General features: G+C 38.4%; 2 protein-coding genes and 1 long non-coding RNA gene across 4 annotated transcripts; 1 reads left to right on the top strand and 2 right to left on the bottom strand.

Moving 5' to 3' along the window:
- Positions 1 to 2,132: 2,132 nt before the first annotated feature.
- cnga2b (cyclic nucleotide gated channel subunit alpha 2b) lies at positions 2,133 to 8,202 on the top strand. Its single transcript, XM_077505515.1, has 7 exons — positions 2,133 to 2,189; positions 2,964 to 3,075; positions 3,361 to 3,471; positions 4,563 to 4,739; positions 4,980 to 5,087; positions 5,170 to 5,276; positions 6,235 to 8,202. Exons 2-7 carry the CDS (start codon positions 2,969 to 2,971, stop codon positions 7,698 to 7,700), a joined length of 2,076 nt encoding a protein of 691 aa, XP_077361641.1. The 5' UTR covers positions 2,133 to 2,189; positions 2,964 to 2,968; the 3' UTR covers positions 7,701 to 8,202.
- LOC144006593 (uncharacterized) lies at positions 2,460 to 11,509 on the bottom strand. Its single transcript, XR_013279883.1, has 4 exons — positions 11,057 to 11,509; positions 4,974 to 5,073; positions 3,354 to 3,443; positions 2,460 to 3,067 (listed from the first exon to the last, which is right to left on the bottom strand). It is a non-coding gene; the product is annotated as an uncharacterized LOC144006593 (long non-coding RNA).
- Positions 11,510 to 12,546: 1,037 nt separating this feature from the next.
- On the bottom strand, positions 12,547 to 16,824 carry rraga (Ras-related GTP binding A). Of its 2 annotated transcripts, none has more exons than XM_077504857.1 (10): positions 16,713 to 16,824; positions 16,247 to 16,356; positions 15,996 to 16,095; positions 15,846 to 15,912; positions 15,553 to 15,775; positions 15,269 to 15,364; positions 15,065 to 15,187; positions 14,864 to 14,955; positions 14,057 to 14,172; positions 12,547 to 13,043 (listed from the first exon to the last, which is right to left on the bottom strand). In XM_077504857.1, the coding sequence occupies exons 2-10, from the start codon at positions 16,271 to 16,273 to the stop codon at positions 12,940 to 12,942; spliced, it is 948 nt and encodes a 315-aa protein (XP_077360983.1). In that variant the 5' UTR covers positions 16,274 to 16,356; positions 16,713 to 16,824; the 3' UTR covers positions 12,547 to 12,939. The 2 variants fall into 2 exon arrangements, with proteins under 2 accessions (XP_077360983.1, XP_077360982.1); XM_077504856.1 differs by having other exon boundaries at positions 16,629 to 16,796.
- Positions 16,825 to 16,981: the final 157 nt, after the last annotated feature.

Genomic DNA, 16,981 nt, shown 5'->3' with positions numbered 1-16,981 from the left:
CACATAATTTTCTTAGGGCACTAAAGTGATCACTATCAATAGGGTAAGATGGCGAATTGAAAGTTTTCCTGTAAAGGTGAGAAAATCTCAGTACAGTTGTAAATCTCAACAAACGAGCATCCTGCTAACTGGAATCAAGTTCCTTCTTTATTGCTATTTTTTTGTCAGTGGTAGTGACATTTATGATCAACACCTCAGTACAGCTTCCAGTTCTTTTTATTGCTACCTACTTCCTTTTTTTTTTTTTTTTTTTTTTAAATCTACCCGTTTGTTATATCCCTCGCGGCTCGATACTTCTCATTTTCTACAGCAGGTTTCTACCAGTGATGTAAATGTGGTTTTAGTGTATGTTTGTTTTTTAGGTGATGCTATATTTCTTCAAGTGTTATCTATAGACTACAATGTTGTTCTATACAAAGGTAAAGTGGTGACAGATTGATGTGTACACAGTTCAGTGGCCTGAGTGTCAGGCAGACATGAAGTCCTCTGGGCTCTAATCTCTACAGGCCTGCACAGCATTCAGTTTTGTTTTAGATGAACGATAGTTACGTCTCTTGTGGTTCAAGCTTCATTGAAATGAAAACATGAAACTGTCTTCATTTGAAATGCTTTGCCTTCCACTCCCATCATAAAGTGACACCCGCCCCCCCTTCCTTTTTTTGTTTTTAAATTATGGGGGACCTTTTTCAGATAACGGGCTACTTTTGTGCTTAGGCTGACCTTGAACCAAGGCCTGGACTGCCACATTTGCCTTGATAAATTGTATGTTGTTTTGTTTTTCACTCTACTGTTAACGTCTGCTTTTCTCACTTTGCTTACGTTTCTCCCATATATGCTGAACTATTAACTAAATTGCCGTAATTACATCATGGTGGAACTGACTTCTCAATGTTTTTTTTGTCCCCTGTATTGTAATGAGGGCCGCAACGATATATTGCCGTATGGATTTTTTGAGCACACCCCTATGTGACACGTTGCACTTTTACATAAGTGTGTCACTGCTTTAGTGGTTTAAAAACATGCTACTGTAAACGAAATAAATTGTCAAAAAGAATTTTGACTTTTTATTGATGTTTTTTTTTTTTTTTTTTTTTTTTTTACCATTTAGTTACACATACATGATCTATAAACCATGCAAAACTTTGTTGATAAAAATACACCGCAAGCCTGATGCATAATGTTCCCTCGTTTTCCGCTGCAATTAGGTTCCAAAAAATACCCGCAATAAATGAAATACGTGAAGTAGTTAGATTTATGTTTTACATTTATTAGAAATGTTTTAAGGCAGTTACACTTTCCCACATTTCTCTCTTGTTTAAACATTCTCAATGTTGAAACCTTCATAAATTTTATAAAATAGGAACATTACTGTAAAGAAAAAAAAATGCATGCAAAATTGCACACACACAAAAAAAACAGCGAAAACGCGAGGCCGTGAAAAGTGAACCGTGTTATAGCGGGAAAACACTTACTGTATTAATTTTTTAAAAATATGTCCTCCTTTTTGAATTTATGGAAATGGCCACCCTATGTGTGGTGGTACTGTATTTGCGCTTTTTTTATGTAGCGGTGGTCATTTTGAGGGTTCTTCACTGTTCTGTCTTCTAAGGTTCTGATGACACCTAGCTTGTGTTGTAGTGCGAGTGAAGAGCAAGTACTGGACTGTATGTGTAGGTTTTCTTTCGATCTTAATATTGAGGCTTCCGTCTTTTCCTGTCCACAGCACAAAAACGACGTGCATTCTCTTTGATCACTTCCTGAGTGAAACGGATGTTCCTGTCCCTGTGTTTAGTAAACAAATGTACTTCACAGCGTTGATCTGAACCCATGTGGTATCACCGTACCTGAGTCAGTGCTACGGTTAGTTCTTCTAAAGGAATCCAGTGCTTTTCTTTCCACTTCTTACTTGTACGTTGGATACAAACAATAAGGGACATACCTACAAGGAGTACATGAGTCCCCGCTAAGACATTTCCCCAGACATTTTCTGAGTTTAAAACTTCTCTCTCTCTCCACCTTGCACAATTCGCCCGCCTTTTATTGGCTGCTTGCACCTCTTCTACCAACCTTCCTGATTCTTTGTCAAGTGGATGCACTCCCAAACAAGAGAAGGGGAGGAGGGCAGGTTAACGTTACGTGATTACATTTAGCAGCTTTGGGATGTTATTGGACTAACAAAGTCACCAAAGGTAGGAATAACTATGAGAGTGTGAATGATTCAATACATTTTATGTGATTTCTTTATTTGTATGCTATATAGCTTTTGGTATGTTATTGGTCAGATTATAAAATAAATCGCTTTTTTTTGTGTAGATAGGAAAAAAAAACAATTTCTGGGTTTTTTTTGCACATGACTATAAAATAGTTTATTTTGAGCAATTAAATATACTGTATTTTTTGTCTGTCAAATGAGGTATTATCGCCATTATTACCAAAACAAAAGTGTAATTAGTTCTGAATCAATGCACTGTAGTTCCGTAAGCTTTCACGATGCTGTATTTATTTATCACCGTCACTATTTTCTCTTTAGCTTGGAGCAAAATGTACGTATTCAAACATTTACAAGGTAATGTTGTTACTTCATCTGTACAAGTCATGAAACAGAGCTGTGATGCAGCAGAGGTGACAGCCCACTGGTTACCAAAGTGACACGGAGCCCATGGGAGAGCAGCTGATTTGCTCTGCAGAGCTTCCAGACGCCTCGGTGCGTTTTCATTAATGATCCTCCAATTAGTCACACGGTGGTAACAGTCGTCTAAACAGCCCTCAAAGCTTTGGAAGCTTGTCCATCACTCATCCTCACAAGGATGTTGTGAGCGGCTGCTTTTCCATTTCAAGTGATACCGCAGTCACCATGCGAGGGACCGAAGCGGACACTCACGGTGCCCTGACTGGAACTTTACTAAAAACTAGCAACACGTGAACAGTCTTCCATTGAGTGTGTGTGTGTATTTGTACCTCAGCAGGGATGAAGATGACGGGTCACACTCCTGAAAGGAATCGGTCGCCCCACAACCTGTCAGTCAAGGCCAGCTTGGAGGAGGAGATTGAGAGAGCCGAGAGTATTCTGAGCAGGTGAGGAGGTTTCAAAACTGTATTAAGGAAGTTTTGAGCCACAAATATTTATTAAGACAAAATACATGTAGGTTACCTTTTTTTAATATAACACCCTCAAAAAGTATAGTTAAACAAACAAAACCACAGGAGCTCTTTGTAAAATATTTAATAGTGGAACTGGCATCTTTAGCATCTAGCATTGAAGCGTGACCTTTGCCTTTTCCGTCTCAGGAGTCACCGCAGCAAGTTACCCGCATGATTTGTTTGGCATGGTGTAAAGTTTTGATTTTACTTACATTCCAGGGTTCCATCCATCTGTGACGACACGTCCTCGGAGCTCCAACGGGTCGCTGCTCTCGACCCTCACGGCGGCAACTCCAGAAACTCTTTTGAAAGGAATGGAGCGGTCTCAAGGTGAAATGCACACTAGACAACAAAAGGGTTGGCTAAGTATGGCCCAAGGGCCACGTATGGTCCATTCTGTTCACTAATGGGACACTTCTCATGATATTAATATTAATATTAATGAAGTTAAATGATTATTATTTTTTATTTTTTCATCTCAATAATTGGTTATTAGATTTATTGTAATTAATTAAATAAAACATTTATCTGGTTGGGCTATTTATTTGTTGTAAATAATAATAATAATAATAATAATAATAATAATAAATAATAATAATTGTAAAAGAAACCACTTACACATACGTTTAAGAGTATTTCTATTGCTATTCATTAATTGGTTGATTAATTTCATGTAAATTAAATATATTAGTGCAGTAAAAATACATAAACATTTTTAAAAAATTTGATTAGATGATTGGTTAGCTGATTCAAATGTAATTGTACATAATACAATTAACACCGCCTACTGCCCGAAGCCAGCTGGGCTAGGCTCCAGCACCCCCGTGACCCTTGGATAATACAATTAAAAATGGGAATACAAATTACATATTTTTGCAAAAACGTGTTACATACATGTTAAGACATAGAAGCAGTTTTGAATTGTGAAAAAAAAAAAAAAAGTTCTATAGTGAAAACCAACGGGCCCTTACAAAGAAATTCTTCCATGAAGGCACCTTAATAATCCTAAAACACCAATTATTGTAGTTACCATGTGTAGCCCTAAATGCCATGGAAATTTTAATTGTTCATTTTTAAATATAAATATTCATGACCCACTTAATAGAAATGATCTTAACCAAAAGATAACTGATTGTTTATGATGATTGTTTTGCATTATAAACATACCGGTGGTAACTGTAGGGTTTGTCCATGCATGATACACATAATGTATGAAAAGTGTCACTAAAAATATTAGTTATTGTATTGGTTATTCTAATATTGTGTATAATGTGTCGGGTGTAATTTCTGGAGGCCCCCAGGAAAAGAAAATTTTATCTGGTATGACTGAACATTATTTTATTAGATAAACCTAACATTACTGTAACTGCCTTAATTGTTGTATTGCTAATGCTATAATGTCCACGACTGCCGCATGTCAGACTGGTGAGCCTGGTGGTGAGACTGCGGGAATGGGCTCACAGGAGCCTGATCCAGGAGCAGGAGAGACCCGACTCCTTCCTGGAGCGCTTCAGAGGCCCAGAGCTGCGAAACGCCCCCAGCCGCGCAAGCAACATGCAAACAGATGCCAATGGAAATCATGCCAAAGGGGTCCTTAGGTATCACTCGGCCAAAAGTCAGCTGGGATCATTTGTATTTAATAATACAGAATTAATATAATATTAATAAATAAAAAATAAAAAAACATTGTGGTATTAGAACCAGCCAGGACATCTCTCACGGTGCCACCATGAATTTTGTTAGCTAAGCTAACAAAAGCTAACTCATCTTAGCACATTCATCCATTGACAGTTTCTGTTTAATTTGACTATTGAAAATAAAATGGAACTTGCCTTTAGGAAAAAATGGGAAGTTTTTGTGGTGTCCCCATCTGACGACGCCTACTACCGCTGGTTATTCGTCATCGCTGCAGCGGTGCTCTACAACTGGTTCCTTGTTGTGGCGAGGTGATGACAGACATGACATATTTAGGGATGAAAACAGAGAATGTTTGTACCGCAATGAATCTTTTTCTATTTCAATCCACAGGGCATGTTTTGATAGGTTGCAGGTTGCTAATTACATCTGCTGGCTGGTGCTGGACTATCTCGCCGATATTGTGTACATCATGGACACCTGTGTACGGCTCCGCACAGGTGACCATGATTTTAAATGCAATATCAATCCTGAAGCTCAAGTAGTGCATTAGGTGTGAATTTTTGGTAATTTGGGGGATTTTTTAAGCGTTTTCTTTTCTGCTTTTATAAATATACATTTTCAGATTTTTGTTGTTGTTGCAATTTTGTGTGCACTTTATGGTAATTTTCTTTTGTTTTTGGACATTATATAGCTACTTCTTGATTTTTTTTTTTCTTTTCTACTTTTTCTTCATTTTTTTGGTGGTAATTGCAAAGATATTTTATGGTAACTTTCTGCCTTTCCTTTGGTCTTGGAAATTTTTGGGATTTTTTCTTTTGCTTTTGGACACATTCATGGCTACTTTACCATTTTCTTTCCCGCCTTGTCTTAAATCAAAAGTCTGACTTTTTTTTGACAATTTTTGGTCATTTGAGGGATTTTTTTTAAGCGTTTTCTTTTCTGCTTTTATAAATATAAATTGTCTGACTTTTGTATTGCAATTTTATGTGCACTTTATGGTAATTTTATTTTGTTTTTGGACATTTTATAGCTACTTTTTGATTTTTTCTTGTTTTTTGTTTTTTGTTTTTTTTGTGGCAATACCAAAGATATTTCATGGTAACTTTCTGCCTTTCCTTTGGTGTTGGAAATTTTGTGGTTACTATTTAAAAATTTTCTTTTTCAATTCTCTGAACATTTTATGGTAATATTTTTCTTTTCCTCTTCCTTTGTGGACATTTTATGGTCACCTTTTTTATTATTATTATTATTTTTTACATTTATATGTAATTTTTAAAATATTTTCATCGACCTTTCATGTCTCTTAAAAATTGGACTCTAACAATTAGTAGTAGAAGCAAGTAGAAAGCTGCAGTTAAATGAGAAGAAGCACCTGTGGCTAAAGCCAGATTGTGGACCTGTTTTTACTTTCTGGACCTGGACTAACCACCTCTGCCGATCAAATTCTGCTTCCAGGCTTCCTGGAACAAGGCCTCCTGGTGAAGGACCACACCAAGCTGAGGGACAGCTACGTACGCACGTTGCAATTCAAGCTGGACGTGGTGTCGATCCTGCCCACCGACCTGGCCTACTTCTCCACCGGCATCCACACGCCTCAACTGCGATTCAACCGCCTGCTGCGCTTCCCGCGGATGTTCGAGTTCTTCGACCGCACAGAGACGCGCACCAACTATCCCAACATCTTCCGCATTTGTAACTTGGTGCTCTACATCCTGGTCATCATTCACTGGAATGCCTGCATCTACTACGCGATATCCAAGTCTTTAGGCTTGGGCTCAGACACTTGGGTGTTCCCAAACATCTCCAAACCGGAGTATTCCTCTCTAACTCGAAGTTATGTCTACTGTCTGTACTGGTCCACTCTCACTCTCACCACTATCGGAGAGATGCCTGCACCGGTGCGAGACGAAGAGTATCTTTTTGTGGTTTTCGATTTCCTCGTCGGCGTCCTGATCTTCGCCACAATCGTGGGAAATGTCGGCTCCATGATAGCCAACATGAACGCCACCCGTGCCGAGTTCCAGGCTCGGATCGACGCCATCAAACATTACATGCACTTTCGCAAAGTCAGCAGGGAGCTGGAGACTCGCGTCATCAAGTGGTTCGACTACCTCTGGACCAACAAGAAAGCTGTGGACGAGCAGGAGGTGCTCAAGAACCTGCCCAACAAACTGCGAGCCGAGATCGCCATCAACGTCCACTTGGAGACCTTGAAGAAGGTTCGCATCTTTCAAGACTGTGAGGCGGGACTGCTGGTGGAGCTCGTGCTCAAACTGCGCCCGCAGGTCTTCAGTCCCGGAGACTACATCTGCAGGAAAGGCGACATCGGGAAGGAGATGTACATCATCAAAGAGGGGAAGCTGGCCGTGGTGGGAGATGACGGGGTGACGCAGTACGCCGTGCTCATCGCTGGCAGCTGCTTTGGAGAAATCAGCATTTTGAATATTAAAGGAAGCAAAATGGGCAACCGTCGGACCGCCAACATCCGCAGTCTGGGATACTCTGATCTGTTCTGCCTGTCAAAGGATGACTTGATGGAAGCCGTGACGGAGTATCCGGACGCGAGGACGGTTCTGGAGGAGCGGGGCCGCGAGATCCTGATCAAGGAGGGGATGCTGGAGCACAACGCCGAGAGCGGCGGCCTGCAGAGGGAAGACACGGAAGAGAAGGTGGAGAGGCTGGAGTCTTCCCTCGACTGCCTCCAGACTCGCTTTTCGCGGCTTCTCTGTGAGTACACGCACACTCAGCAGAGGCTGAAGCAACGCATCACGCTGCTGGAGCGGCAGATGAATCAAGCGGACTGCGGAGCGGACGCGAGTCGTGACGTCTTCGCGGATTTGGAGGCAACGGACAATGACGCTCAAGATCGGACCTCCATCCGCGCAGATGATGCTCCTCTTGGGAATTCTTTGGTGTCTTGAATTACCAGCGCACTAACTTACAAGTTTTCCAACTTATGAGCCGCTTGTTTGGTCGATGTGTCTTGGAGCGAGCTTCAGATACTTGAGTGCGGGTGGTAAGGTACTGTCATGCCCTTAAAAATGGGCAAGGGAGACAAAGTTCGATGCACTTTCAGATGTTATTTTGAACGAGACAGTCAAACACGCACTCTTAAAACTGCCCAACCCAAATTGGGTGAAATAGCTAAAAGAGCTAATGCTAGGTTATTTATACCCAATGCACTGGGTTGAGGATCTGATTCAGAAATTTGGGTCAAGATTGTGGTCTAACAAGGGCTAAAAATTATCACTGTAAAAAAATTACAATAATAAAATAAATAAATAAAATAAAGAAGTAAAATTTACTTGAAAAAAAAAAACTAGTAAAAATTTTCAATCAGAAATTCTAAGCAAATTTTACAAGGAAAGTTTTAAGTACATTTTACCAGATTTAAAAAAAAAAAGCTACTCAAGGGTTGAGGAACAAACCCATGACCTTCAGGTTGGGAGACAGACACTCTACCACCTGAGCCGTGCCGCTCCATGGTGTCAGGTGGGATCCTTGTACCTCCAAAATGCCCGTCTTTAGTCTCATTTTGGACACACCAGGAATGCAGTATAGTGGCACACAGCAAAAGTGGCATGGCTCAGGTGGTAGAGTGGCTGTCTACCAAGGTGAAGGTCACGAGTTCGTTCCTCAATGCCTGAGTTGTTTTTTGTTTTGTTTTTTCCAATGAACTGGCAAAATGTACTAAAATTTACTGAGAATTTCTGAGTGAAAAAACGTTACTAGTTTTATACAAGTGAATATTACTTTGTTTTGTTTTTTTACCAATAAATTGGTCACCAGGTAATTAGTATTGTATAGCTCATATAAAAGAAGCAAGCATGGTATGTTTGTCACAATTTTTACGCGAGATGCCCTATCTGGCACATTCCACCCATTTTTGCCCAGACTAGGAATTCTTGCCCAGGACCCAATTTACTATTCATCCTGTCTGGGAATTGAACCCAGTGTTATTCCTTGATACATCCATGCGACATCAAAGTTTTCGAAGAATTTGACATTAAATTTACTTCAACATTTGTACACAAAAATGCTGGCCAAATTCAATTTGTTGGTTCAAAATAATGAACCCAATCTTTGGAAAAAGTAACACAATCTTTTTAAAATCCACAGCCAACCAGTGAGCGAGTTCAGAAACAACTCAGCATTTTTCAGCGCGCACAATTACAAAATGAGAACAGTCGCAAGGAGATGCTTTACTGCAATTTAAGGCAATTCACGGCAATTCACATGCCATTCTGATGTTGCTCACTAGGCCACGCCCCTTATGGCAAACACAAATACGGTACTACAGTATGTACGGCAATTACAACTTATAAAACTTGTGTATTTCTTCAAAATTAATTGTTTTTGTATGTATATTATTTGTGTTATATATTTTGGACAATTATGTGTTCAGTGGGACAAATTAATGTAAACATTCCAAATAATCCAAAAATATACACATGTACCTGTACATGCTTAAAAAAAAAATAAAAAAAAAGTTCAAATAAATCATTCAATCCCCAAATGAATACAGCATTCTTTGTCATGAAGAGTATGCTAAGTTGTCATGATAATTGTATGTAAACAGCACATGTTTAGTTGCATCAGCACAGGGCTTTTGCTCAAGACAACCAACGCTGTGGCCCTGAACACATCATCTCTTGCTGCCCTCCTGGGAACAAAGCCCAAGGAGATCTGCTGGAAGGTGACTTGTGGAGTTCACAAACACAATTATCTTTCCAGGTCAGACCTACAACACCGATGACATAAAGCTAGGGCTAAATCTGGCGAGTTTTTCTTTCTTTCTCTTTCTTTCTTTGGTCACATTTCTTGCTCTACAACTCGTGAGTCGTGATAATAAATAACAATAATAAAACAAATAAATAGTGACGACATAAAGCTAGGGCTAAATCTGGCGAGTTTTTCTTTCTTTCTCTTTCTTTCTTTGGTCACATTTCTTGCTCTACAACTCGTGAGTCGTGATAATAAATAACAATAATAAAACAAATAAATAGTAGGTGTTTTTTTTCAGTCTGAAACGTGGTCTCAGATTTTTCCATGTTAGGGGAATTTTGTTATTGGTTGAACTTTTTGGACATAATTCCAAATGGTATCGCCAAAACAACAGCATACACCACCTTGCTACATACTACATATGTCTCTCTCTCTCTCAAAAAATAAATAAATAAATAAATAAATAAATAAATAAACATCCTCACATCATGCCAAAAAACATTACACCCCAAAACGTTCCACTTTTCAACAAAATAAATAAATAATTCTCACACACACAAAAATATTCTCATTAAATTTTTTTTCCTCTGGGTGAGACCTTTGTGGAAAGGAAGTTCAAAAGTTAATGCTAGTTGTCTCAAAATGTGAAATGCTGATTGGCTGTGCAACAAGTCCTGCCTTCTATTTTTTAGTTGTAACTTGTAATACATTAAGGCAAAAAAACAAAACAAAAAAAAACTGTTGATTACGGTGTATGAGTTTAAATCAGAGCATTCAAAGAGGTTTAAAAAAAATGTTAGAAATTTTCAAGGTGGAGGGTTAATAAAACAATGGACACTATGTTTGTGTTTCGCTCACAAGGCGTTTTGTTGTTGTACTGTATTAGCGTGTCCCTGGGTGAGCAAAACAACTGGGGAATTTCCATTGGGCTCAACCTTGGCATTCCAGGATGCCAGTCAGCCTTACAAGTGGTGGCGTTAAGCACAGCTGGAACAATGCAAAAGTAGGCAGCAGTCGGGAGGTAATTTCGTGCATGTTCCCTGCGTTCTGGAGGCAATTGCACATACTGCGGACGTAAAGTCTGCACTCCCCTGTACAAATGATAGGGCAGGATAATGTAAAAACAAATTCGAGATTGGAAGTAAACAGCGAAAATAATATGATTGCGCCCTCTTCAAAGTGGGGTGTTGCTGTTTTAAGAATCAACAAGTCAAATTCAAACTTATTTGAAATGGAAGTCAGCGCACAGCTGCCACCAATTAAAATGTTTCTAATAACATTTCAGATGTTCTAGTGCAGTGGTCCCAAACCTTTTTTCCACCGGTTCATACAAGTCCACAACTTTTGCGGACCGGCAACTCAGGGTTGTCGGTGTAGGATGGGGGGGTTGTTAGAGGCCGGTATATTTAAAAATAAAACCGTTTGCGAACTTGTTTTTTTGGGGTTGGCTAGCTAGCCAACTACATAGCATGACATGAGTCGGACATTGGAGACAAAAATTGAGCTCAGAATAAATTCAACATAACACTATTGAAACACAAAACGTACTTACCCATGGTAGAACCATGCTGGAAGTCCCAGAAATAATGTCCGAAAAAGCATATCGATGTGACAACAGGCAACAGTGGCTATTGTTTAAACGTCGTAAACCGAGAGAATCCGGTCACTTTTCAAAATAAAACATTTTTAAGCAATTAACTGGAAGTAATTTTTTGTTGTTTTTTTTTAATATCAACTGTGCTGCCGCCGCGGCCTGGTCCAAAGTGGCCCAGGGACCGGTACCAGTCCGCGGCCCCGTGGTTGAGGACCTCTGTTCTAGTGGGCTTTTGTTGTTGTTGTTGTTTTTTTGTTTTTTTTTTCCCTAGCAGCAGCTAAACTGACTACGGTAGTATTTGGAAATTTGGAAGTGTTCATAATTCCTTGAACAGTTCACAGGTCACACTTTTAATAATTTATCTTGGTCGCATTTCTTTCTATCACAACAAAACTTGCATTTGAACAGGGGTGTATAAACTTTTTTTTTTATATATATATATCCAGTGTAACTCTAGTGGCCTGTCAGAGAATGAATACTGGCAATACGACAGGTGAAGATACTGACATATATGATTTTTGAGCCTTCCCTAACGTACTTTAGGTGAGGTGGCCAAAATATTAGAAGCGCCTCTCAACATGACACACTAAACATTATTTATGATGCCTGTAGAGCAAAAATGGAATGATGGTTTAAAAAACAAAACAAAAAAAAAAACAAAAAAAACGAAAACTGATATAGTGTGTCATTAAAATTGTATGAAGTATTTCCAATAAAAGTAGCATAGATAATACTACAGTGGGGCAAAAAAAGTATTTGGCCAGTTTCCCATATATTTCTAATTGGATTTTGGCCATATACTTTTTTACCCCACTGTAATAATAATAAAATAATAGCTGATAATTTCAACAGCAAGCTAACAAGCTGGCTTGGAAACATCCCACATTACATAAAAACTGCTTATTGTAATTCATATATCTAATGAGGTCACTTCTATTGCCAAAACGGGAGATTAATATTGCTCCCGATCTGCCGAATTGTACTGCACCCTCCTGTCTGAAATGATTTTAAACTTGCTACATTAAATGCAGAAAAGGAGACGTGCGGATTATCATGCAGCAGTTATTGTGTTCCATTCATGAAAAATTTGCTGCTGGGGCATCTGTGAACACTTTCTAACAGATGCTCTTGGTCTCTTCACACGTGTTCAACCGTTAGTCGCCATATGGCACATACAAGACAGCTGATGCAGGCTTATGTGTCGTGTCATTATATTTAGCAAACAAGATGCCAAATATGTTAATGTCTCATCTAATTTGTGAATTTGTTTCATGAAAACTAACGGGAAATTGATTCTAATGGCCGAGGTTCCACCCAACCAAATGACAACAAATAAGATTCTTGTGGCAAGCTAACTGGGTGTCTTTGCCGTGCTTTTTTTGTGCCACGACTCACATTTTGTTTTGTGCTCAAGTAGCCTCGAGATCAAATCAAACAAACACACTTGGTCTTTCTGAATAAAACTATATTGCTTGTATTTTCAAAGGACTGCACACATACATTGGAGCAGGAGCTGTTGCATTCCATACTGGGGAGAAGGAGAAAAAAAAAAAAAAGATCCCCCTGATAACTGGGGTCTTCAGTATACAACAGCGAGGTTCATATACCCCATCAGAGTAAACATGGTTTTATTCTTTAATAGGAGGACAATTGACAAGATGGGGGAAAAAAAAAAAAAGATACTCAAGATAACTAAGAAAATCCTCATATTAATTGTGATTGAACGTGAGGATGTAGTGAGTGCAGAGCTCCTGTTTTGCAAAGGAGCTGCGAAGATATCTGGCAGCTGATTGGCTGAAATGGTCCGCCGGGACAAACAAACAAACAAGCAAACATGGTGGCTAGCGCATTCTCATGTGCAGGCTGTGCTTGGGTCCGTCCACTCGTTCCAACTTCTCAAAGTGTTTCCTAGCATTACGGATATTGATGAGGGTGGCTGCAGAGGCTGTGGAAAATTATGACTATTTAAGTGTCAATTTAATTTGACTTACCACAACAAAAGTGATCCAAGTGGAACCTCCAAAGTCAAACAATGGACAGAGTTGGTGTTGACAGAGAAATACTGTCACCTAGTGACATTTTATAGGTAATGCTGGAATTCAGGGTACAGGACACGTTATCTGCCTTGAAAAAATTCATTCCTATCCCTATCATCTCACTTCTTTTAATGTTTACTCCGCCCCCTTATCATTTCCTATACCATGCCTCATAACAGTAACATATATTATTATATAAGTATTTTATTTATTTGTTAATTATTTAATTATATTTGAGTAGTATTAGAAATTATATATTTTTTTAATTATACCACTTATCAGAATAACAAAATAGTAACCTTGTAACTGTATATATTTTTTTAGAGAAAATAAGAGAATAATAATACAAAAGACACAATATTTAAACCACTTCTTATAAAATATAATAATAAAAATACTACTACTACTACTACTACTAATAATAATAATAATAATAATAATATAAAAAAATAAAAATGCCTTAAAAGCAAAGATATTTTAAGAATTAAAAAAATATATTTCTACTTTAATAAATTTAGAAATATCAACAACGTAAAACACTAAAAAATGCCTTAAAATCAGATTTTTTTTGTATTAATGATACTACTAATCAAAATATATTAATACAACAAAATCTTCCCTAAAAACACCTTAAAATTTCAGCTATTTTTTTTATATAATTATACATAGCATACATAAGCATACACATATATATTTATAGAAGACTTCAAAATGCCATTAAAAAAAATAAATAAATCAAAGTTACCAATTCAATAAAAATATACAAAGTACTGCAATACTCAAACCATTTTAGGACAGATTAGCCCTTTAGATGCTTACTGAGCTGAAGCGTCACATGATTTTGAACATTTTGGTTGCTCATCATATTTTCTGCGCCTCTATGACTGTGCAGACTCCACTATATGATCCAGTCACTACTTACGAATAGACGGATCTGACATGATGACCATGACGTATGTGTTGGAGGTGAAGACATCAATGAAGGCCGCAAAGTTGGAGTTCCTCACTTCCATGCTCTGGAAAGAGGCTGCCAGTTTACTGAAAAATAAATAAATAAATAAATAAATACATACATACATACATAAAAATAAATAAATAATAAATAGGATGTCAGCCTAATGAACGCTGACCTAAGTCTGGATCTGATTGGGGAGAAAGAAAAATAAATAAATAACTAATGTGATGCAGTTCTACTCCAGTCCAATGAGTGGCAGTAATGTGCATTAACAAAGAAGGTAACAAGCGCCACACTTGAAGTTTGGTGGTGGGCTGATTAGGGGCGGGAACCTCTGGCTACCTCACTATACGATATACGATACAAGGCACCCAATAACGATTATCTCACGATATGGCGGTACCGTGATTATCGTTATACTGCTCAGGTAATAAATCCTCAATAATCTACAATAAATTATAGTGGCTGTATATTAACTACAAATACTGCAATACTTGCATAGACGTATCGATAATCTATTAAGAGAAAAAGAATCACGATATCGATATATCGTCACACTCCGAGGGCTGATATAAATGATGAAAACTTCTGCAAAATTTGATGCATTAATTTAGATTTAGTTTATTCAAATTGGTTCTTAGAATGTATTTGCATTTAATAAAACAATTTATTTGTTTTTAATACAATTAAAAAAAATACAAAATAATAAATATTTTTACATACACATTTAAATATGTAATGAAATAATGGTTAATACATATTCTTTGCACTTACCTACAGCTGAGTTTGAACTGTTTGATAATGTTGCTGATCTTCTCAAAGCGGTGAGCATCGCGCTGCTCTTTGCACTGGTAGTGAGAAATCACCTGAATTGAAAACATTGTTCAAAAAAAAAAATAGTCCAAAAAGTATGTTTAGTTACGGATGTTTACATTACGCACAGATGCTATTGAGTGCTAGATAAGTTGCTCTGACCAGAAAAGTGGCTCTCTCAAACAGAAGGACTTCATCTGCCTCGATAATCTGCGCAAAATTCCTCAGATTCGTCTCAAGTTGCTGGACGTTTGGGATAAGCTGGTACACAATGCTGGACCACGCCTGTGGGAATTCAGATGTTAACCGTTAGTTAGCGCTAGCATCACTCAGAATTACTTGTATAACAAGGTCATGTGAGCAAACCTTGTACAGGGTTTCATCCCAGATGGATGTCCTGAAGCATGTGCAAGCTAAAGGTCGGGACAGTCTCTTTAAGTCCTCCTCGCGCTCCTTAAAGATCTGTCAAGGATGCAAACGCACACAGCAAAGTTATTATGGTTAACAGAATGGACAAAATAAGTCAAAGTAAAATTTAAGAAAAAAAATGTTAAGATTTTACTATACAATCCTTGTGACCTATATTTAAATAAATAAAACTAATACAAGCAAAAATATCATTAACCTGCTATGATTACCATCCCCCTTACCAAGTCTCTCTGGTCCTCCTGCACCAGATCCATTTTGTGCACGAGGCAGAAAACTTTAGCGTCGGGGGAGTTCTGCAAAATGGCTTCCAGACACGATTGGTAGTAATGCATGTCTTTCTCCAGCTCGCGGCTCTCCACGTCGAAAACGTAAATAAGCACTTCCACATTCCTAAAGATGTTGTCCCTCTGGCTGGTGAAGTAGTTCTCCATGAAAGTGTCTTGTCTGAGGGAAGAAATGTGGTTTTTCTTTCCGCAGCTTATCAATCAGAAGCTGGCAAATAAATCTACTTTACCCTCCGCAATCCCAAAGGTTTAGAACAAGATTGCCAAGAAATCGCACGTGGGAGTGTTCCACATCAACTGCAAAAAAAAAATCAAAAAGGATTGGATTGAAGAAGTGGGCAGAATATGAAAGAAGTATCGACTCTGTTGAACATACTTACTCGTTGCTCCAAGGCGACGCGTGTCTCGAGCTATGTAATTGGCAAAGATGATTGATCTCATACTGGTCTTTCCTGACCCACTTTTCCCCATCAATAACACCTGGAAAAGATGTGTTTGACAGATCCAAAATATTAGAGACGGCTCTCTGACGCTGTATGCTGCAATACAGTTCTATGTACACCACTGTAACCACAATAATGCCACTCAATACTCAAATACAGTTATGGTTGAACCACCGTGAGTAACCAACCTTTTTCTTCATGGCTGAACTGGACATCCCCCTCCGAAGACACGATGGAAGTTTGCGACGAGCTGCGGATCAGATGACTTCACGTGGGCAGCTCTCTTCCTCGCCCTCAGCTGAGGCACACACAAATAGTCGCACATATTTACATTGGAGCCACTTCGGCAAACCCGTCATACGCCCAGAAGCTAAAAACCACTGATAAACCTAAAAAAAAAGTGAAATTAGAAGTTCTAAATTATTATCTAACTTGATCCGAGTCCACTTTCCGCCCCGTAACAAATATCGGAGCTAAAGCTAATCAGCTAGCCAGACGTACGGTACAGATTTATGCCATGTAGCTTTGCCGCTAGATAAGGAAATTTTAACTACAATTAGAGTAGCTTACCCAAACAGGACAGAAAGTGTACTTGTGTTTAACCGAGAGTAAACATAATTTATGGGCGTTAAAGAATCCAGTGGTGTACATTACTTGATGGGATCAGCTACAGACAAGAGCTGAGATCAGCTGCTTCCTGTTTACGCTACAGTCACATGACGTGACGTGTGCCTCAGTTGTGGTTGACAGGAAGAGAAAAAAAAAAACCGGATGCGTAATTTCCGTTAAGTAACAATTGTTTTATTTTCTTAAAGAGCACGTCCATCTTAAAAAAAATAAATAAAAAAAAATAGTCAAGGGTTATCTGGAACCTTTACAGCTAGCAATTAGATTTGTATTTGCCCAACGCAATAAATAAAGTA

Source organism: Festucalex cinctus, chromosome 18 (assembly GCF_051991245.1).
Source record: "Festucalex cinctus isolate MCC-2025b chromosome 18, RoL_Fcin_1.0, whole genome shotgun sequence".
NCBI lineage: Eukaryota > Metazoa > Chordata > Actinopteri > Syngnathiformes > Syngnathidae > Festucalex > Festucalex cinctus.
This window is presented reverse-complemented; position numbering and strand designations above follow the sequence as displayed.